General features: G+C 49.0%; 1 protein-coding gene across 2 annotated transcripts in view; it reads left to right on the top strand.

Annotated features, from left to right (window-relative positions):
* The first annotated feature begins 746 nt into the window (after window positions 1-746).
* TSPAN2 (tetraspanin 2) overlaps window positions 747-22,723 on the top strand; it is a 44,665-nt gene continuing 22,688 nt past the window's right edge. Inside the window, exons 1-2 of one of the 2 annotated variants that reach the window (XM_058660096.1) lie at window positions 747-1,067; window positions 18,174-18,276. In XM_058660096.1, coding sequence (XP_058516079.1) covers window positions 867-1,067; window positions 18,174-18,276 — 304 coding nt within the window. In that variant the 5' untranslated portion in view covers window positions 747-866. Of the gene's footprint in view, window positions 1,068-1,151; window positions 1,690-18,173; window positions 18,277-22,723 lie in introns of those variants that run through there. The other variant, XM_004581880.3, reaches the window with a different exon arrangement.

The raw sequence follows: 22,723 nt of genomic DNA, 5'->3' as shown, positions 1-22,723 counted from the left end.
CTGTGCCTTAGACCTGACTGGAGCATGCCCAGGGCTTCAGGCATTGGAAGTTTGGTCTCCAGTGAGATGACGCTGAGAGTGACGTGGAATTATAAGAGACCTGATGGTCAAGACTTTGCTTTCTGCTACCCACACCCCATATCAAGGTGTCTGGCAAGTCCCAGGTCCATTCCTGGTTCTGGGTTCCTGTTAAAGTGTACCTGGGAAGGCAGCAGGTGAGGTTTCAAATAGCTGGGTCTCTACCCACCCCGGCCTAAGAGCTGCTTCAGGATGAAGACAAATAATTGAAAATTCAAGGTAAAGAAGTGGTGCCTCCTGAAGGTCGCTGGCTCTGCTCCGGGAGGGGATTAAGGGAGTTCCCCCTGGAACCTCCTAGTTGGTGAGCCCCTCCCTGGTCGCTGACTTTTATGACTAGCTCCATGGTGGCTTGTTTTTGCACCAAAGGGGGGACCCAGGCCTTTGGCCGACCTGGTTGGGGTTCCTGATGGTACACTTTCAGCTGCCAAACCACTGGGCTAAATAAAACCACTTTACAAATACCCAGCCTTGTGGGTTTTGTTGTAGCAACAGAAAACAGACCTAAACACTTTTCCTGGTCAATGCAATGTACTCTCCCAACTCCCCTTCCCCCTACCTTGCCCTAATTAAGTACTTACCGCCACCAGAGATCAGCGTGCTGTCCCCTCCTTACTGTGCCCCTGCGGCTTGCTAACAAGCATGACCTGTAACAGGCATTTAAACTCATCTGAATTACCACATAAGCTCCTTGATTTTCACACTTTCTTGTCTCCCGCACAGTGTCTGACACTACATATTGTAGATAGTACGAGAGTGGGAGCCTCATTTCCCTGCCAGCAGGCAACTTAATGAAAACAAAGCACAACAAAACACGCCCCCTTTTCTCTCAGCTTCACTTCACGGTTAAGATCCCCAATCCCGACTGCTTTCCAACACTCCCATCAGTGCACGAGGAGTCCGCTTCCCTTCCGCTGGCCAGCGCGGCGGGGCAACAGCTGTCAGGCCGGGCCAGCGCCTCCCGTGCCTTCTCTCAGTCCTTGCCTATTAAGGTAAGAGGCCTCTGCGCAGAGCGTGAGCTGCCGGGGGAGGGTCCCCAGAAGCGGCCTCGCAGCCTGCGCGCCGGCGCGACGCCCCGAACTCAGAACCTGGATGCCGGGCTGCATGCTGAGGTCTTCCATCTCTCCCGCACCCAAGTCGCCCTCTTGGGTTTCCATGGCCACAGAGGCCGCGTCCTCATCCCTCAGCCATCACCGCAGGCCTCCAGGGAGTCCCGGCATAGGGCGCCAGTCCAGTGGCTGGGTGTCCCAGCCCCGGTCGACGCTCCTTTCCTAGCAGGGCTTGCGTCCTCCCCCGGGGTCCCCGGGGCACCCACCAGACCCCCGGGAGGGGTGCTGTCCAGGGCGGGAGACGGGGCTGCTCCGGGGACCGGGGAGGAGCAGACGCGCCCCTGCTGGCCGCCCGAGCTGGCCAGGGCGCCCCGGGCCCGCGCCCCGCCCCCCGCAGCCCCGCCCCGCCCCGCCCCCTCCCCGCCGGCGCCCGCCGCTCCTGGCGCTCGGAGCGCGCGGGCCTGGGGACTCGGGAGCCCGCCGCCGGGGCCGCAGCATGGGGCGCTTCCGCGGGGGCCTGCGGTGCATCAAGTACCTGCTGCTCGGCTTCAACCTGCTCTTCTGGGTGAGAGCCGAGCCGGGAGGGCCGGGCTGGGCAGGGGTCCCCGCAGGGCGGCGGGCGCGGGGCCGGGGATCCCCAGGGAGCTGACCACTGCGGTGTCCGAGCCGGAGTCCGGGCGAGGGAAGCGGGTTCAGACGGCGGAGGCAAGAAGAAGGCAGACAAAGGGAAGGGAAAGGATGGAAAACGGGAGAAGGGGAGAGGCGGCGTGGCTCTTCCCCGCAAGCAAGCCCTCTCTGCCCGGAGTGTGTCTCATAGCAGAGACGCCAGGTTCTGGGACCCTGCTGATGCTCCCCTCCGGAGGCTCCCCGGCCAAGGGCGGCCGCCTCTCTCCTGGCCGCCTGTGCACACCCCCTCTCTCTCTGCCATCCTGCTGGTGCCCGGCCTGGCTGGGTATTGGAAGCAACACCCTGGCCCGGGGCTGCTCTAGGGATAGAGGAGGGTGGCACTGCTTCCCAAACCTGTGGACAGACGCACCCCTCTTGGCTCGGATGATTTTGTGGAGGGAGCCAGGGTTGGCGTGAAAATGGTGATGGATGGGGGCTGGGTCGTGCTTTTCCTGAGCAGCAGGGGAGGGTGCTGCTGGCTGGGAGGGGTGGGAATGGAGGGGTCTCCCAGGAACATGTCCTCCCAGCCTCCCAGAGATGATCTCATTCAAGTTTGCAGTGTTTTATTGAACTGACTCCTATCCCAGGATTCGTGGTTCGTGGAGAGGGAGGGCTGTGCCGCCTGTCTCCTATATTCCTGGGACATGACTAGGGCTAGGCCATCCGCAGATGCCAGGACACCGAGTCCCAGGCCCTGCAGGAACTGTAAAACAAGGTTTGAAAATGGTATTGTCAGCAGAGCCCTTCTTGGGCCTCCTTAAGAAGTGTCAGCCAGTGGAAGGGTCTTCTTGAGGTCTTCCTTGGGTCAAGAGGTTCTTAGAGCCCCTGAGAAGCAGCAGGGCCCCGGGTGCTTCAAAGCCACTAGGCAGGAGCAGCCCTGTCTTCCGCATGGCTGCAACTAATTAATTATTGAATGGTGGGCCCCACTTGTGCCTGCCAGCCAGCTAGCCCATAAGTCCTGGGATCTCCAACTGCCCCAAGCCCTGCTGAGGCCAGGCGCCTCCTCCACAGCTGTGGGCAGGGGAAGCAGACAGGAGGCGCCCTCTGGCAGTCCCTGAGTGTTGAAGTGCCCGTGGCCTATGCATGCTGGGTGCTTCACATCCAGGATGCTGTGGGGAGAGCCATTTCGGGAAACCCTCTGTGTTGTGGTTTTTAGTAGCCTGTTTTAATTTCAGAAGCCATTAATAATAGATGTCACACTATAGTGACACCCTTCATGCTCACTGCTTATGAGTTCCAAAGACATTACTTGGACAGTCTGAGAAGGAATTCCGAGGCTGGGTTCTGGGCCTATCCAGGGCCTGATGTTGAGCCAGCCTTTCCAGGCATAACTGGAAGCATGTATTGAACATTTTCGGCATGTCAGAGACAGAACGAAGCTCACCCCCTTCACTATCACACGTAATCCTCATAGCAGTCGCCATGGGCATTCCACTCTAATCCATAATTTTTAACAATAAGGAAGCAGGGGTTCCCTTAGATTAATTGGCCCATGGCAGAGTTAGGGCTCCAACTCAGTTTACCAGCTCTTCAATACTGTAGTCCATTCGGTTAACCAGGGCTTCCCAAAAGTGTGATTCCTTACCCAGTGGCATTGGCCTCTTCCATCACTTTGTAAGACATGTGCCTTCTCAGCCCAGCAATCTGTTTTTTTGTTTTTTTTTTTTTTTAAGATTTATTCATTTTATTACAGCCAGATATATACAGAGGAGAGACAGAGAGGAAGATCTTCCGTCCGATGATTCACTCCCCAAGTGAGCCGCAACGGGCCGGTGCGCGCCAATCCGAAGCCGGGAACCTGGAACCTCTTCCGGGTCTCCCACGCGGGTGCAGGGTCCCAATGCATTGGGCCGTCCTCAACTGCTTTCCCAGGCCACAAGCAGGGAGCTGGATGGGAAGTGGAGCTGCCGGGATTAGAACCGGCGCCCATATGGGATCCCGGGGCTTTCAAGGCGAGGACTTTAGCCGCTAGGCCACGCCGCCGGGCCCCAGCAATCTGTTTTTAACCAACAGTGCAGGGAATTCTGACCCATGTTCAAGTTTAAGAACCACTCTATTGCACAATTAGCAGGCAAGTCTTAATTTACAAATGTCAGAAACTGTTCCCTGAGCTACTAACCCAGTTGTGGAAGCAAGACTGATATGTATAGAAAAACAGAACGTAGCATAGCATCTAGAGACAAAGCTCACACTGTTGCCCATAAAAATAGGAAGGAAAGTGGGAGTGAAGTCATGTTTGAGTAGCTGCAGTTAGAGTGTTGGCCTAGAGTAGTTGCAGTTAGAGTAAGGTTAGCGCTGACCCTTCCGCACATGCTCCAATGAAGAAAGGGTCAGAGTCCTAGGGAAAGCCAACAGGATGCTCCAAAGGATGTAGTAAGGTGTTCCTTGAGGGACCAGCGGGATGGAGATGGGGACAAAGGTAAGCCCCTAGCAGCGAGCAGAGGCACGGCTAAGTGAACCTACCGTCTGAGCCAGGAGCATCAGGCCGGAGAGCAGAAAGCCCAAGCAGAGTATGCTGGAGCGAGCTATTCTTTCTTCTGTTGGTACAAAAACTGCCAAGAGGATTAAAGGGAATTGTGCGAAGTAGCTGACATTACCTGCCTGTAACCCTAGTACACAGTACCTGCTCAAAATTCCATGATTTTCCATTTTCAGAACCTGACACATAGGAGGCGACCCATCATGTTAGCTCTCTTCCCTCCAACTCCTTTGATGTGGAGTAGTATTTAGGTGTGCTAAATGACTTGGAACTCATCTTCGCTGGACAATAACATTGCATATTCTTCCCATTTGTCCTTGTGAATTCTCTCCTCTAGAATGTAAAACATTCCTGGGAATAGAAATTTCCATTTTGTCCACTGCTGTATCCTTAGCACCTGGAAGAGTGCCTAGCCCCCGCCTCGGAGGCATTGAATAAATACCTATCAAATGAATTCATGAATCCTTGGGTTGAAAAGCTTGGCCTTCTTGGTTTGTGCAGATCATTGACTCTGGAAGATTGGTCCCATCTCTGCTGTGTCGATTACCAGCTATTTGTTCTTTACTTGCATAGCATGAATCCTCTAGGGATATCCGGGGACTTTCAATACCTGTTAGGGGAGGGGACAACAGTAAAGGAACAAAGCCTGAATAGGAGCCATCCCAAGTCTGTAACCACACCACCACAGCCACAGGACCCAACTGTAGCAGGTACCTAATAATGATGGGGAAAGCAAAGGTGTTGCCTAAATGGTCACCCAGCAGGCCTGACACCCTGATTCCTGAAGTTGTTTTTTCTCCTTGTTGGAGGGCTGTGTGGGAAGTTTGGGGAAGGTGTCCAGAGCCAGACACTGGAGGGACAGTCTTTGCTGTGACAGTGCAGCATTTATCCACAGCCTCAGTCGCTCATGTGCCTGAGTCACTTCCTCTCCCACCGGACACTCACCAGCAGACAGGCACAGAGGCCAGGTGGGGTGCACGGGGCGTGTTGTGTGATCTGCGATTTGACAAATCAATTCACAGCCTCCTTCTGGCAGCTGGGTTTGAGTTTCCCTAGGCTGTGCTCCTGGTTTTGTAAACATTCAGCCAGCTCCTTCCAAAACCAGAACAGCTCTCCTGGCCCTGGGGCTGCCGGCTGTCCACATCACTGAGTTTTTCAAAACAAAAGCAAAACCTAGCCACCAGCCCCACTCAGTTTCTGCTCACACAGTTGAGGGCTGCCATGAAGCCCCTCCCAACATCTGTCACATCTAAATGTGGCCAACGCAGTCAGAGAGCAGGGCGGTTGTCTGGGCCTTTCATTGAAATCACCTTGATGTTTTCCCTCTGTTGCATAGCAATATAAATAAACCACCACAACCCCCCAAGCCACATACATTCATTTGAAGAAAAGCCTGGCGTTATTTGTTCCTTGGTTTATTGTTGTGTGCTCAGGGCTTTCCTATCATTGTGCTGCACTGCACTGCTCCTCTGCCATCCAACAGGAAGTAGGCGTGGCTCACTGTGGACGGTCAGAACCCATATATGGCCAGCTGGACGATGTGCTCCATTAAGACGGCCTTGGGTTTTCACCAGGGGAGGCCTGTCAGGTGCTTTGGGGAGAGAAAGTGTCTCACTGGCTTGAGTGACTCAGAGGAAGAGGAGAGAGGTCATTTTGCCCTCCTGCCCAAACTTGCTTTAAACAGCAGCTTCAGAGTCATTACCTGTCAGGAAGACTAGCTTTAAATACAAGGATGGTCTCACAGCAGAATGACAGTTAAGCCCCTACATGATTGCGAGACATCCCAATGGCAGATGATGGACTTCTGAACGTAAACTTGAAAGACAACTATTGAAAGACTGGTGGGCAAAATAATGGGGGTAGGGCGAGGGGAAACCCCAATGCCTGTTACACTGTGTCATAAAATAAAGAATAATAAATAAATAAATAAATAAATAAATAAATAAATAAATAAATAAACCTTTTTAAAAAATACCCAAAGCGACAGGTGTTTGTTTCAGAGATTCCCAATTAGGATGCTTGTGTCCGTTATCAGAGAGCCTGGGTTTGCATCCTGTATCTATCTGCTTATTGTTCCAGCTTCCTGCTACTATGCACCCTGGAAGGTCGTAAGTGATAGTTCAAGCCTTCGGGTCTCTCCCCACACATCTAGGGGACCAGGAGTGAGTTCCTAGTGTCCCACTTTGGGCTAGGTCAAGCCTGAATGTTACGGGCATTTGGGGAGTAGATCAGCAAATAGGAAATCTCTCTATCTGTCTCCTTCTACCTTTCAAATACATTTTAAGCAGTGTTATTTAATAAAAATGTTCCTGACACCCCCAGTGGCAAATAGGAATCTCCTTAGCCTCATTGGTGGAAAGTTCCCATTTCTGACTTTTGTGAGAACTCAACTGTGCCTAGCCTTTTCCAGTGAGGGAGGGAACCAGTGTTGCTAGGACCAGTTAGGGATCTCCAGCAGAGACCGGTACAGAGGAACAAGAGCCTTGGTTCCAATACTCTGGCAGATCTCAGATCATACAGCATGACAGTTGAGATCCAGGAATTCAGAGCTTGGGAGGTAGACACTGGCATCGCCCTGCCTGGGTTTATCCTGGCTCCACAGCTTGCTGTCTAGGGGACCTTTGGCAAGTTATTTAACCTGCTTGAACTTCAGTTATAAAATTAGCTAATGTGTGTGTTTTAATGACATGCCATATGCATACAATGAGTATTCAATTTCATATTGGTAGGAATCATGCTCAACCACGTAGAGTATAGGTGACAAAGTCTGATCTATACTCAAGGGGCTCATAACGGTCAGGAGAAAGTAGCAGCTGTTCTGTATTGAATGGAACAAGCAAAGTAGCAAGAGTTTCATAGCTTAGAAGGTGCGAAGTTCACTGAGCAGCTCACTGAGCAAATGTATGCTGCTGACCACTTCCTGTGTGCCTGGCACTCTGCTACATGTTGAGGATTCAAAGATGGCTAAAACATAATCCTTGATCTCAAGACACTTGTGTCTGTATTTAACCTTCATTTGGCCTTTAGTTGTAGTTTATTCCCTTCTTCGTCTTGCGCCTTGAGAGCAGAAATGTGTTGTGCTGGCATCCCCTTCTTCCAATCCCTCAGCACCTAGAAAACTTGAGCATGGCTCCAGGATAGGATGTGCACACTGACCTGCAGCAGCAGCTGTTTCTGCCCTGATTCCGGACTGCCATGGGAGGCAGTGGAGAACCTTTGGTGACCACTGCCTCTCAAACATGGATGAGCATGCACAGTCTGTCGGGAGTTGTGTTCAGCTCTGCATTCTGGTTCAGTGGCTCTGCTTTTCTGACGAGCACCAAGGTGCTGTTGGTGCTGCTGGCCCAGGCACACACTTGAACAGTCACTGTTTTAAATATGGCTGGGAGAGGTCAGAGGCTCACCAATGACACCAGCTTTGGAATGGAGCTCCCCATTCCTCTCAACTTACTGACTTGGCTTGTTTTTGGTGGCTGTCTTACTTCCAATTGCCACTTTACCATTATTGTTTTAAACTTTTTTTTTACATGAATAGTTGTTAGTTTCTAGAGTTACTGGGAAGCCACCTGTCTTGCCCATTACATTTTCACTGTGGTATTCTAGAATACTATCTAGGAAGTATCTTGGGTCTCCAATCATAAATGATCCCCTAACCTTAATATTGCCAGTAAATATCACAGCAGGGCTGTTGTCTCTGTTCTGGCCACTGAAACAGATCATGTCACAATTACAAAGAGGTTAAAGAGAAAAACTCCAAAGGAGAATTAGACCAGTACAATGCAAATATCAGGTAGACAGGAGGCACATCATAAAGATTATAGGATTTACTTTGACCTGTATTCATCGTCTTTGGATTTGACTAGGAGAAAAATTCACAAAGCTGATTAACATAAATTGTTTTAGTTTACAAAACACCTTCATTTGCATTACCCCATTTCATGAAGAACCACAACAACACCATGAAATAGTTTAAGTCTTTCCATTTTATAGATGAGGACACAGAAAGTCACACATCAGGTGGTATGGCCAAGGTTTTCTGATTTTGAATCATACAACCTCCTTACTTTGTTAGCTTACTGGAATATGTGGACTGTACGATATAATAGATGTTACTAGCTTAGGAAATGAGAAATCTATGACCAGGGAGTTTATATCCAGTGTCAGGTTTAGCCTTGATGCATTTCAGAAATGTAGGTGCAAAGAGATATATCAAATATTGCAACATCTGGAAGAAGCAGGAGAGACATTGCGAGCGCTACGGATCTGTTTAAGGCAGAGGACATTCAGAAGGAAAATGCAAAAGAATAAGAGAGATTTAAAAGTTTGTTTCAGCAGCAGGAACATCAAGAACGGTCGTAGTCATTATACAAACTGAAGCCTGCTCTCCTACAGACATTTTGATATTAATTCCTACAGCCCTCACAAAAAGGCTGTGAGAGGGAGGCTACCCTCATTCCCAGTGTGCAGCTGAGGAAACAGAGCCAGGTTTCTGTGTGTGTTCCCTTAGACTCTCCATGTGTACAGACTAACAAAGAGAGCAGGTTGGAACTCTGGGAAACATGGGACTTCCAGGCCTGCCACTGTCCCACACTGCACCTCCCCTACGATCACATGCAGCTGTTTAAATCGTAATTCAAAGAAATAAAATTAAATGAAATGTACTATTCAGTTCCTCAGACCTACTAGTCATATATCAAAGGCTCACAGCCATAGGTATGCAGAGGCCACATACAGGCCTGCCAGGCAGCCCAGAGAAGGATATTCTCATCATTGAAGAAAGACCTAGTGGACAGCTTTTGTCTTAATATAATTAGTCTTTCACAAATACGTCTTTTAATTCTCTTCTTTCACTAGATCTTTGAGACACTAAAATTAAAGAAGGGGGACATAGTTTCTATAAAAGGCCACTGACACTCCAGTATAGATGGTTTAGAAGACTCAAGGGACCTGCAGCTGTCATGGAAACGGAACGTAGAGCTAACACAGAAATTAGGAGAGCCTTCACAGCTTAGTTATTGGTGTCCTGGGAGTGGTTTGTCCTATCTTGAAAAAGATGAAGCTCTTGGCTAGAACATGACATTAGCCAGTCTACCAACATCACACTAAGTGCTGTGCTCTCACTGCTTTGGCGTGCAACACTAGGGCATTTAACCTGCTAAGGAGCCACTGTGACAGCACATGTGGAAGCCAGGGGTCAAGAGATAAGTGACTTGGCTAAAATGACAGAGCTAGTCAAATGAAGAACCTGATTCAAACCCAGATGTTGAGAACCCCTTTCTTGTCCAGTCTACCTCCCGTGCCACACATGTGGGCATATTATGATTCCATCAAAAAACCATTGCTATTCAGCCTGGACACTCAGAAGAGAGAGAAAATGTCTAAAGGAGCAGTTAGCAAAGATTTCAAAATATGAGCCAGGTCCTGCCCTCCCGTGGTGATGCTGGTTGGGAAGGAGTCTGCTTGTGGCACAGAGGGATTCAGCAGGCATGGGAAAACGCTCCCAACAAGTCAGGGCTAGGCCTGGCCAGGATGTGTTAGAAGCTGTTATTCCCCATCCTGGAGGTCTTCCTGCACACCCCACCGCCGACACCCCCAACCCCAAGACCTGAGTGCCTGACTTTCAGCAGGTTCTAGAAGGGTTGCTAAGAGGGTTCTCTGGAGAATACCAAGCAAGACTCATGATTTCTTCCAGATTCCCTGCAGGCTAAATTCTCACTGAGCCAAACATTTTGTCTTATTCCAGTCTAACCTGAGCTGTACTTATAATACTGTTTTTAAGATTTATTTACTTTTATTGGAAAGACAGATTTACAGAGAGAAGAGATAAAGATCTTCCGTTTTCTGGTTCACTCCCAAATGGCCACAACTGCCAGAGCTGAGTCAATCAGAAGCCAAGAGCCTCTTTCTGGTCTCCTAAGTGGGTACAAGGTCCCCAAGTTTCCCACTGCTTTCCCAGGACATAAGCAGGGAGCTGGATGGGAAATGGAGTAGCCGGGACACAAACCAGTACCCATATGGGATGCCTGTGTTTGTAGGCAGATTATTAACCAATTGGGTCATTGTACCAGGCCCCACATAAAATATATTTGTTCTACCATTGTCGCTCTGTATTAACCACAGTAGGGTGAAAGTCATTATTCTTGTTCAGTATTTAAGAATCCTAATTACGACAGCCTAGGAGAGTAGTTGGCTACAGCATGAATATTGTTTAATGTCTTGTCTTCACTTATGCAAAGCTTGGTATCAGATGAGATGCCACAGTGATTGCTTCTCTCCCCCATGGTGTTTCTGTGTTCAGAGACCCAACCGGGGATGAGACTCAGTCGGATGCTTCAGCGAGCAAATCCAGAGACCTCAGAGAAAATCACTTTTGTTCTCTCAAGACTCATCCATTGAGTTTAATTCAGACTCGGTGGGTTGGGTTTTCGCTCTGTGTGTATTTAATCTTCATTTGATAAAGCCATCTGCTCACCGGAACTGTTAGCCAGTTGTCTGTACCACTTGTTTTGCTATTTAAAGAAAACTACACAGTCATCATCTTTTCTCTAATTCTTGCTGTTCCATATTCCCTTTCTTTCCTCTGTGTTTTCTAAGAGGGAAGACACGATGCATAACCACTAAGTAAACACACACCTTCCAGTGTCTCCATGTAGGGTATCTGTTCTGCTGTTTGCAGCAAGCTGTTCATACAGCTTAGTTTTCTTCTGCCACACTTACGTTCTGCTGGGACATCCAAACTATCTCCCACCAATGTCAGCTGACCCAGGCAAGTTAACATTAGAGCAATCTGAGCAAACAGAAGAAACTATGACACAACGTACAAGTAGAACCTCCTGTTCACTCCCAAGATGACAGGAACACAAGCTCTCATTAGTGCAAGGAATTAAATATCGTGAGATGCACTCTTACCTGAAGGAAACCTTTCTCCATATGAGCGTGTCCCTTGGAAGCAGCATCAGAAAAGTTGGAGTGGATATCTAAGACCCAGTGTCTGAAAGAGTTGCTCTGTGTTTTCCCAGCTTTGCCCGCATCACCTGCTGCTGCGGTCCTGTCACGCCTGCTTCTGATGTGGATTCTGGGGCGGCAAAGTCCCTGCAGAGACTGGTTGATAGGAACGTCATATAGCATTCCTCTCTTGTGTTTTCTCTGACAAAATCCTCAGTGTAGCGAGGATGCCATCCGAATTTCAGCCTTGTATTCACAGTATGAGAGGATGAAGATCTTGGGAGGTGATTTGCCTCTTTGAGTCAATGAGTGTCATTTTCCCAAGCAAATGTGCTTCTGACTTTGGGCTGCTGAAAGGAAGAGGCTCCATTACCCTCACGATAGCATAATGCAGTTTGCAATGCAATCAAGAACGGTGAGTGCTCATTCCACAATCCCATCTAGCATGAGAAGTGCCGCCAAGAGCAGGCATTCGCCTAAAAGCCTTAAATGAAAACCGTAGGGCTGAGAAGTCGTTTCTCACTTTGTGTGACTCCAGCTCAAAGAAGAGAGTTGCAGAGGAGTTGGAAGTGTGTGCAGGTGGCGTTCATCTCAAAGAAGCAACACTTAAGATTGATTTTGCTCCATTTTCATTGGAGTACAGTGCACATGTGTACTGCTGTGGTTGTGTTAGGTATTCGCATACTCCTGTCAGTAAAAGGCAAGCAGAGGTTTATTCCCTGTATTCATGCATGGTGCATGACACATAGACCTGCAGGCCCAGAAAACCACAGAGCTGACACCACCAAGCTCTAATGTTGTTTTGTTTCTCTGAGTGTCTAGCTGATTGTATTCAACACTGTTGATACAGTGCCCTCCAAAGTACCTGCAATCTTTCCTAAGTATAGCTGGAATTTAAAACAGTGCTTTGTGAAGCCTTCCCTAGAAGAGCGGGGAGGGAACTTGCCCACAAGAACTGTGAGCTTGTGTGAGAGAGCTCAAGTTGGCATAAAAAAAAAAAAAAAACATAGACTGGGTGGGTTGAAAAAGCAGACTTGTATTTTTCTTGTTCTGGAGGCTGGGGAGTGTGAGGTCAGGGAACCATCAAGGTCAGGTTCTGAGGAGCTCTTACTGGACCACTGTCAAGTGGCCAGCTACCTTCTCACTATGTTCTGCCATGTCAGAGAGACGGAGAGAAAGAAATACTCTTTTGCTGGTATCTCTCATACTGGCAGAAATCCCAGTGGACCAAGGCCCCATCAACAGACTCATCTAAAGCTAATAACCTGGGTTAAGTGTTTAGCCCAGTGATTAAGACTACCACATCCCGCACTGGAAGACCTGGGCTTGATATTCAGCACCAGTTCCTGACTCCAGCATCCTGCTGCTGCAGATCCTGGAAGGCAGCAGTGGTGGTTCAAGTAGTTGAGTCCCTGCCACCCATATGGGAGAGCAGGACTGAGTGAATGGCTCCAGCTTCCATCTGGGCCAGACTGAGCTGTTAAACTCATTTGGTGTGTGAAGCAACAGATAGAAGTTCTCTCTGATTCTCCCTCCTTCCCTCGCCCTCTCAAGTACATGAATAAATACACACATAGTCTGAACTGAGTTGTCTCCAGAAGACCTCATCTCCAAATGCCATCACATTGGACATTAGGGTTCTTTGGGGGGGAGGAGACAACCTCAGCTTACAGCATCACCAAAATGACAGCTTTGAGTCAACCCTGCATTCATTCACTTACCAGTGTCTGCCATGAGCCTGCTCTGCAAGGTGCTTGGAATGCAGCAACACAGTTCCTGTTCCTGCCTTCACAGAGCTTAGGCCTTAAATAAAAATATTTCTAAGTTACTGAAATATTTAAATAGAAACTGTTACATGAGCTACAAAGGAAGGCACATATCTAGGCCAGGATAGGCTTCCCTGAGGAAGTGGCTTTAGAACTAAGCTGTGAGTGGGAAACAGCTGGCAGTGTCTTGTTCCAAGCCAAGGAGCCAGCCAGCCAGAGGCCTCCTTGTGGGAGCAGGAATGGGCCTAGTGGCTAGTGTGTCCCCTCCAGCCTGTCACTCCCTCCTAGGTATAGGCACATGTGCTATCTAAAACTTTTCTAAGTGACACTTGTCACCCACAAAGAGGGTATCTGCTGGGCTTAGTCAGCAGAAGGCAGAGGAGAATGGATTTGCCCTAATGATCAGTGTCGGACAGTGTCCAGAGCAGGAGGAGTGTGGAGCAGACTAGAGGAGCCGGAGTGAGGAGTGGTCTTCACCTTTTTACGTTTCAGCACCACCCCTGCACCTGGGCTAATGCCTTTCTGGAGACCATGTTGGTGATGCATGAAAACTTAAGAGGAAAAAAATACATCTTCAAGATGGGAAATTTCATCAGAAATCCCAGGGAAATGAAAATAGATACAGTAAAAATAGAATTGCAATCCATTAACAGCTTCTGCTTCATAGCAAGGGACTCGTTTTTGGCATATACCCATTCCTTAAAGGAGACGTTCTGTCCATTCTCTTTGCTTTAAGTACTTTCAATCAAGTCTCCTTTCCATGTTCTGCATCTCTGATTTAACACCACAAACTGTCTTCTCCATGGAAATTTGCTTATAACTTATCACTTTGTGTCCTAAAAACCATAGAATATGGTTAGCTGTTGAATAGCATGCCCATGAAAATGCGTAATAAAACCATAGCTGCAGATCCCCTATTTACTTGCATCGATTTGTCATTGCCTGTTCCTTTCACTGCATTCTTGCTTTATTTCCTAATGGATGACGCTTCTCTTTTTGAATAGTGGACACACTTTTGCAACCTCAGAGACCTATGTCATCACATTTCCTAGGTGCCTTGTGCAAAGCTGGTCTTCAGGAAAGGCATGATGACCCAAGAACTGATGCTATCTGGCATCTCCCTCCGTGTGTCCTACTAGGCTCGTCCTGTGTTGGTTGGGTTCTTATCTACAGAACCCCTGCTGGACCAACCAGTGCAAAGCTTCTCCATGAGCCTTGAGAACTCAGGAGAAGGCATGGTGCTTCCTCATTCCTGAATCCTGGACCCCTGACCCACAATAGATCCTCAACAATTTTTTAAATGATTGACTTTAAGGCTCAACTCTTGCTGTTGTAGGACAAAGTCCGTTCTGCTAAAAGGATGATATTCTGGGTAAGCTTCTGCCAAAGGCATAGGGATTGGTACTGGTGCCAGAAACCGTTAGCACAGATCTTCAGTTGTTCTAGTGGTTCTTCTTGATTTCCCAGGGATCCACACAGCTGGTCTCCAGTGTCCTCTCTCTGGTCCTCAGTCTCTGGCCTTTGCTGTGTCTGGCATCCATGCAGCACTCATAGACATAACTTTTCTCGTTAAAATGAAGGCTGCCATCTCCACTCTGCACACAGCCCTGCTGTGGGCTTCCGCAGCTGATGGCAGACTATACAGAGCCCTGAGTCTCTGCCCCAGTTCTTCTATCCAGCATTCGCCTCTGGCCTCTCCCAAACTGAACTCTTGTCCCCAACACAGTGTCAGTGTCAGCAAACAGAGCCTTTCCCCATGTTGTCATCTCAGCCTGAGCTTCTCGTCTCTCTCCAAACCCTCCCTGCTCAATACCTTCTAACTCATTCTTCAAAAAATCCATACAGGGCCCAGTGGCGTGGCCTAGTGGCTAAACCCTCACCTTGAATGCGCTGGGATCCCATATGGGCACTGGTTCTAATCCCGGCAGCTCCACTTCCCATCCAGCTCCCTGCTTATGACCTGGGAAAGCAGTTGAGGACGACCCAATGCTTTGGGACCCTGCACCTGTGTAGGAGACCTGGAGGAAGTTCCTGGCTCCTGGCTTCGGATGGGCACAGCACCGGCCGTGGCACTCACTTGGGGAGTGAATCATCGGACGGAAGATCTTCCTCTCTGTCTCTCCTCCTCTCTGTATATCTGACTTTGTAATAAAAATAAATAAATCTTAAAAAAAAAAACAGAAGTCCATGCAAATGCCCTACACTGCATTAGTCACTTTAAGAGCTTTTCTAACATGTTTGTGAGCCATGCCTTTTCCATTATCATTTCCCTGATTCCAAGCATGGTACCTAGCTTGGCCTATGGATGACACTTGATAAACATGTAAGAAAGAAAGGCAGGAAGGGAGGAAAAGGAGGTTAAGGTGGGGGCAAAGGAAAGAAGGGAAGTAAAGGGAGCAGCTGCTCTTATGCTTGGTATATGTTTGCAAAGAAAGAATCTGTACTTAATTTGATCTGTAATATTACAACAAGGTGGAGGAATCCACCATGGGAGGAGGGCACAGGGAAGGGTTCAGGGAATCCCAGAGCCTATGAAACTGTGTCATATAATGCAACATAATATATAAAAAAAAAAAGAATGGAAGAGCTGGGGGGCTGGGGAGACCATCTCTCCTGCTAGTGCCGACAATGAGCCTGACAGAAACTTAGTGATACTCGACTTCTCTCTCTGTTCCTGGCCGAACTGGAATGGGAGAGGACATTTAACAAGCAATTTCTGGCATGTGGTAGACCAGCCAAAGTCTAGTGAATATAGGACATTTCATCAGCCTTACAGTGGCGGTGAGTTCAGAAGGATGAAAAGACTTGCGTGGACTCCACCAAAGTTCTTTGCTAACTGATGATCACTGCTGCCCATCACAAGCAACACGAGGCTGGCTGGGTCCTCCCTCACCGTATCCTACACACATCCAGCGGTGGCATGCTGGGAGGATTCCCCTTCACACAGTGATGACATTCAGCTAAGCCACAATTCCATGACCTAGGAGGAAACCCGTGCGGTTTGGGGTTGGGAGTGTGGATGAGCAAGCGCAGATTTTTTCCTGTTGCCCGATGGCTTTAAATTGCAACCTGTCTTTTAACTTTCCATTATGCATCAAACACATCTGTGCCAGGGACTGGCCAAATGTATTCCGTCTGGGAGGATGATCCCAGACAGCTATAAATTAGAGCTTGTGTTCAAAGATTCCAAAAATGCGGCCTTGTGGTAGGGTATCCCTGGGCCCAGCCACCTCCTCCACAGTCTGCTCAGTGGCTGCTGGCTTTTGGCCTGGTGCCTTTGTCAATAGATTTTTTGCTTTGTATTTGGAAACTCTCTTTCCACCAAGTGGCCACAGAGATGAGGCTGTAGGACTGCCTGGGACACTTTCCTGGGTAGCCTTGACCAAGGGCATCAGTTTCTTTCCCGAAAGGAACAGCAAGGAACCCAAAGTTTATCCCCAACACCCACCCCTGACCTGAGTGAAAGTGTGGCACAGAGGGGTCTTCCCCCATTTTTTCTTCATTGAGTGTAGAAACAACCATGTGATACTTTCATAAGAACAGTGGATTTTTTTTTTCAGTTTACAAGAGCAATACATGCTTAATGCAGAAAATCTAGAAAACACGTAGAGAAGAGAAATGGCTTATAATCCCACCCTTGTGAATGATTTAACATGACTTCTTCCCATAGGTTCCTGTGTCATGCCATGCCACGCCACCCTCTCGAAACATGCACAAGTCTTTCATAAGCTTGTTGAGCGTGGTTCCTTTCCCTGCCTCTCCCATTATCCAATTAGTGCTTTCTGCTAAGTGCTGGAAACTTTTAGTTATTCCGCATGGGAGAGTCCAGCTGGTCGACTCTGCCCCTTGGCCTCCTGCTCTTTGAGCTGAGGCAGCTTCTCTGGGCAAGCCACAAAGGGCACTGGCCCAGGGGACAGAGGTGTCTAGAGAAAATAATATCTCCATGTAACTCCAACCAGATCTCGCTCACAGGATTGGGCAAATCCTCCACAAGCAGCTGCCTAAAGGACAAGGATCCTGTACTCTCAGCCTAACTCTGGTACTTTTCTTTATGACACTTGTCCTTCTCTGGTTTCTGTCCCCTACCTTCCTCTTGCTTTGAACAGGGTTGGACTCTAACTCGCTCCTCTGCTGATAGGCCCAGGCAGTCCAGCAGAAGCTGGGTGTGCTGGCAGCATGGGGAGGCTATTTTTACATCTCTGCTTCTTTTCCCATGGTGCCTGGAGTCCAGACAGTACCCCAGTAAACATCAATTGATGGATTGATAGAGTGAAATTTGAGAGTGGTGTTTGTGGAGGGCTAGAGCCTGCTGGCACGCAGCAGGGATGGCCTTTGGCTATGGAAAAAGGCTTCCATCTCCGGTGCTGAGCCACACAAACGCCTTCAGAATGGAGAAGGGGAGGAAGCCCGGTGATGAGTCTACCAGCCGCCAGCCTGCCCAGCCACTGCCCGCGCCAGCCTGCCCATGAGCCACACAGACCATGCTTTTTCAGAAAATTATTTTTTCCTTTCTCACTTTCCATGGAAAGTCAAAATAGTAACCAAAAAGAAGGGGGAGAGGTGAAAGGACTCCCTCCCTGCCTACAAAACTACCTCGGGGGTGGGAGATTGGGGGTAGGGGGAAAGGAAGGGTAGCAGACAAGGGCCAAATGGGCTGGCGGGAGAGGGGAATACAGACACCTCCGAGACAGCTTTCTAATTGGGGATGCACACTGAGAGCTGTGAGTGGGCCCATGGCTGTTATCTGTTCCTCCAATTTAGCCCAGTGAGTTTCCCCCAGGTCTTCAAGTTCACCTTGCTCCTGGTGACCTGGCAGTGGAGACACAGACACCTCTTCCCCTGTGTGACTGGGGAGGAACTGCAGCGCTTTCATGGCCCACGCCTCCCATGGGGGCCTGCTGCTGGAACGGAGTTTATAGGAGTCCTCCCGGCTGTGCTGTGCATGCCCTGTGGCCACAGGGTGTCCAGGCAACAAGAATCCCAGCTGTAGTAGCACACAAGAACCCTGCAAGTGCTTTAAGCACATTGCTGCGCCTCTTTAGGCATCAGTCTCCTCCTATGTAACACAGGGAGGCTACTCCAGGTGCTTTCTGCAGGGATGACTCTCACAGGCCTTGACATTCCAAGACCAGCTCTCGGGTCTGCATGCACGTGTCCCCTTCCATTGCAAACGCTCTATCCTTTGCCTTACAGCTGGCAGGCTCAGCCGTCATTGCGTTTGGACTATGGTTTCGATTTGGAGGCACCATAAAGGATTTATCAGCAGAGGACCAGTCCCCAGAATATTTCTACATGGGTGAGTGACTTCTGCCTCCCCTAGGTTTAGCTCGAGGCCAGGCCACCCAAGGGCTTGTAGCAGAGCCTGCTCTCTGACTAGAATAGGAAGCAGAGAGACAGAGATGCAGGTGGGAGGCGGGCAGGACCAGCACCTGAGCCTCTATGCAGTCTCTCTGGCCCTTGGGACTATGGCAGGTGAGGCAGGTACAGAAGGTCTTGCACCCCGGCCCTGCAAGCCTTTCACAGACCCTCCTTCTGATCTCCAAAATCAAGGAAGGCCAGTGCTGGTAAGATGGACCTGTTGTGCTTCTATTCCTTTCATGAAAGGACCTCTTGAAAAAATATTGAACACATATTCAAAAACTCTCTTTTGCCTCTTGAGTAAAGTGTGCATGCTACAGGTCTGTCATTCACTAGAGATAGGTGGCCCCAGCTGAGTCAGGGCTTTATTGTATTATGGCCTTGTGTCTTAAATCATGTAGTTGGGGAGCACTCTCAAAATGATGAGAAACACCTCAGTACTTGGAAGTATGCATCTTAGTTCTTCTGGAATAAGCAAGAGGTGGGAGTGGATGCAGAAGGAGAAAGGGTAGGGGTGGGAGGGCTGGCCAAGGGCAAATGGGGAATTGATCTGCCTCCTCCAGCAGGAGGAAGGGGTAGAGGCAGTGCTGTGAGCCCACGATGGGTTTTGCTGCCAGAGTTGAGTTTCCACCAACCTGCTCCTAGCCCTGCCTTGTGGCCCTCTCTCTCTGTCCAGCTTCATAGACTTGGACTCTGATTTCATAAAGCCTGGGACCATTCATTGCATCCAAGGACCCACAGCCTGGCTGCTTTAATATCCACACCAGCAGAGAATCATTCCCAGGAAAGGGGCAGTGTGGATCCTCAGAGCCATGCTGTCCTTGTCAAGTCTGGCTCCCCTGACCTCCGTCTTCTCCTCCAGAACTTCCCATGGCGCATAGCTCCTGTAAGGAGAACAGCAGGAACATCTGCTAGGATGCCTCTGGAGAAAGGAATGGAAACTCTACTAAGATGAGACGGAACACACATTGCTCATCCCTGGAATCTCAGGACAGCTGTTTGTAAAACACCCAGCTACTTGGGACTCCATTAAGGAAAGAACACAAGCTGCCAAGGATGACCATAAAAAGATGCAACATAACTCCAGAGTTGTTAAATGGCCACACAAATTTTTTTAGAAGCAGTGTGGTAAATGAAGTCTGGAGAAGAAAAGCTTCCAAAGTGAGCCCAGGGCTCAAGGCAGCCTGGAAGGCCGCAGGTTCTTTGCTTTCTTCTGCTTGACCATCCTCGATGTGTCCAGAGACAGCTGCAGGGGACACAAGCCTTATATCTGCACACCACAACATCAAAAAGGGAAGGAAAATTCACTTCCTTGGCCCTTTCAGGATTGGGTGAAGCCTTTTCTGGAAGTCTTTTAGTGCCTTTCCCCAGGCAGCTTGTCAGCCAGAATGCTGTGCGTGTTCATACCTAAGCCAGTGCCAAGAAGGGAACTGCTGAATTTGGCTCTACTCAATATTCTTACCCGCGCTGGAGGAGGGGCCCCTGGGTCTCTAGAGTGTGGATTCTTATATGGCATTGGGGTTTTGTGACTGGCAAAATGCAAAGGAATCGGCTGTATATTCCACACTGCAAACCTCCCTTCTTACTCCCACAGTTTTCTAGTGGTGCACACCCTTCCCTCCAAAGTTAACATCTGTGTTCTTGCTTGAGAGACTTCTGGCTTGGAAGACCTGTCCAGAAGACAACTTGTGTGCTAGAGCAAGCCTCTAGTCTGCCCAGGTCAATCTCAGCCTGTGCTTGACTAGCATTCCCTTCCAGGGGTCAGTGAGCCCACAGGAAGGGATGCAATAGAACAGGCAGAAGGGAGGGTAGGAGGAGAAGCATGGCTTCCTCTATGTCACTGATACCAGGGACTGCTGATTTCATATCTGGTCTTCTCAGTGTCTCACTCCATTTTCAAGTAGTCACAACTTAGTGCCCCGCCCCCAGGGTTACCAGCAGCAAAGGTTTAATCCCACTTTCATGGCACCTGGGCCTCCCCAGACATATGCAAAGGAAGCATTTGTACTCAACAGATGCCAGCCCCAAGCACACAACAGGCACTATAGTACAGATGTAGCTTTGAGGTCAAGGGGAAGGAGGACACATCAGGATGCGGAGAGTGGGACGGGCCTCAGGGTGCAGAGGACTTGAAGGAAAGATGGATTTGGCCTAAGTTGAGTCAAGGAGAGCCTTATCCATGACCTGAGTCAGGGAGGCCAAGCATGGCAAACAGCAGCCTTCTTTTCCCTTGTCTGCAGAGAACATGGCTAATTTTCAGAAAACTCCTTCGAGGGTATCTTACAGTCCAGCTCTTCCCAACTGTTTACAAGGGATATTCAAAGAGGCCTTGTTTTCTCTCCTGACAGCAGGTTCAGATGTCACACACTATCCCAAAATGAAATCGGTCCCCCTAAAACAATAGCAGTTGTTGCTGACATGTAGGCATGCTAGGGTTGGGGCACGGCGTTCAGCCTGTCCTGTCTCTGTGGGCTGTTAGGCTTGCCCTGGAGCTCTGTTGGTCTCATCTTCCCCACGTGTAGTCCTAGGACTTTCCAGCAAAAGCTATACTTGTGCCCTTTGGTTGGTAGGAAGAGGTCCCTTTAGTAAGAACCACCACTCAGGACAACACACCCAGTGCCCTGACGTTCACTTCACCTTCACGTTGTTTGCAGACACCAGCCCCCACCATCCTCACTGCCAAGTTGGAGGTGTCAAGATTTAAAGTCTCTGCAAAGTAGTATTTCTGGAACTGAAGTAAGATATTTTCAGCAATAGTTAGAAAAACCTTTTTAAAGGCCGTGAATGCCAAGGTTATGAGAAAAACATCTAATAGGAGCTGTTTCCTGTGATAATAAACATCTGTCTATTTAGAAACCTCTCCATCGCTATTTTAAGATTTTGGATCTCCCAAAATAATTTGGTTTTGTGTACACACAGTTATGTATTCAAGAAGAGATGCCTCTATTCTGTCAACTAACAATGTTACCTAAATAAAACTCATCAGACAGCAATTATAGTCCTGGGCTTTGGGGTCACACAGTATCATAACACTGTAATTGCTCCCAAGTAACTTGCAATATATTTGATGAACCTTAAAAGAGTTCACAGTTTAAGCTGTGATTTTAAAAAATGGGCCAGGTTGGGGTACAGCAAGTTAGGCAGCTGCTTCGGATGCCCAAATTCCACATCAGGGAGTCTAGTATTGATCCGGGTTCTGGTTAATGCATCTGGAGGGTAAGCGGACAGGTCTCTCCCCTCGTCACATCGAAGAGACCCCAGTGGAATTTCTGGCTCCTGGTCCCTGGCTTCTGCCTGGCCTAACCCCAGCTGTTGTGGGTGTTGTGGGAGTGAATCTGAGAATCTTTCTCTCTCTCTTTCTGTGTCTAGTGTGTTGTATGTACATGTCATTCTGCTTTTCAAATAAATAAAACTGAATATATGAACATTTAAAAATAATTACAATTAAAACTATTTTATGGGGAAGGCCAAGGATGAGGGACAGGAATGCACAAGGCATGCCAATGGGACTTTGGTAAGCAAGCTCAGGCTTGGCATGGGGACCTTCCTGGAGTGTAACCGATTGGAGCATGATGAGAAATAAGGAATAATGAGGATGAAGAAGGGCAAGTGTGAAGAATGTTAGGGTTGATCTGGAGTTTGGGGCAGGGTATGATGCACACTGCGTTTGAAGGGCAGCTGTAGAGGAAGAGGGAGTCATAAGCTGGCATGGGCAAGGGGGCAGTGAGGGCTGGAGGGATGACCCATTATTGATACAGGGAGCAGCAATGGGAATTAAGAAGGAGACAGGAAAACAGAAAGCATTATTGCTCATTATTGAGCTGGCCTAATCCAAGTCAGGGTCAGAAGGAATCCAAATTGCAAGAGATGTGCATGGCAGGCAGAGTCAGGCCTGGAGAGAGTAATTCACGGTTCCCAAATGCAAATCTGCGTCACAGAAGCAAGGTGTCCCCTGCTCAGAGAGAGCTGGCCGTGTGGAACCCATGGGTGGAAGCCCATCAGGAGAGCAGCCTCTGCCAGGGCTGCCCTAGAGGCCAAGTGCTGGCAGCAGTTTCACAGCCACAGGTCTTCACTCAACAGAATGCATCCCCATGGTGATGGATCACTCAGAGCGATGGAGCTGACTCCACGTTTGAAAGTGAGTCTCTCAGGCCCGGCGGCGTGGCCTAGCAGCCAAAGTCCTCGCCTTGAACACACCAGGATCCCATATGGGTGCCGGTTCTAATCCTGGCAGCTCCACTTCCCATCCAGCTACCTGCTGACAGCCTGGGAAAGCAGTTGAGGATGGCCCAAAGCCTTGGGACCCTGCATCCATGTGGGAGACCTGGAGGAAGTTCCTGGTTCCTGGCTTCGGATTGGCGCAGCTCACTTGGGGAGTGAATCAT

Source organism: Ochotona princeps, chromosome 2 (assembly GCF_030435755.1).
Source record: "Ochotona princeps isolate mOchPri1 chromosome 2, mOchPri1.hap1, whole genome shotgun sequence".
In the NCBI taxonomy this organism is placed as follows: domain Eukaryota; kingdom Metazoa; phylum Chordata; class Mammalia; order Lagomorpha; family Ochotonidae; genus Ochotona; species Ochotona princeps.
The sequence above is the reverse complement of the archived record's forward strand: the minus strand, read 5'-3'. Positions and strand labels throughout refer to the sequence as shown.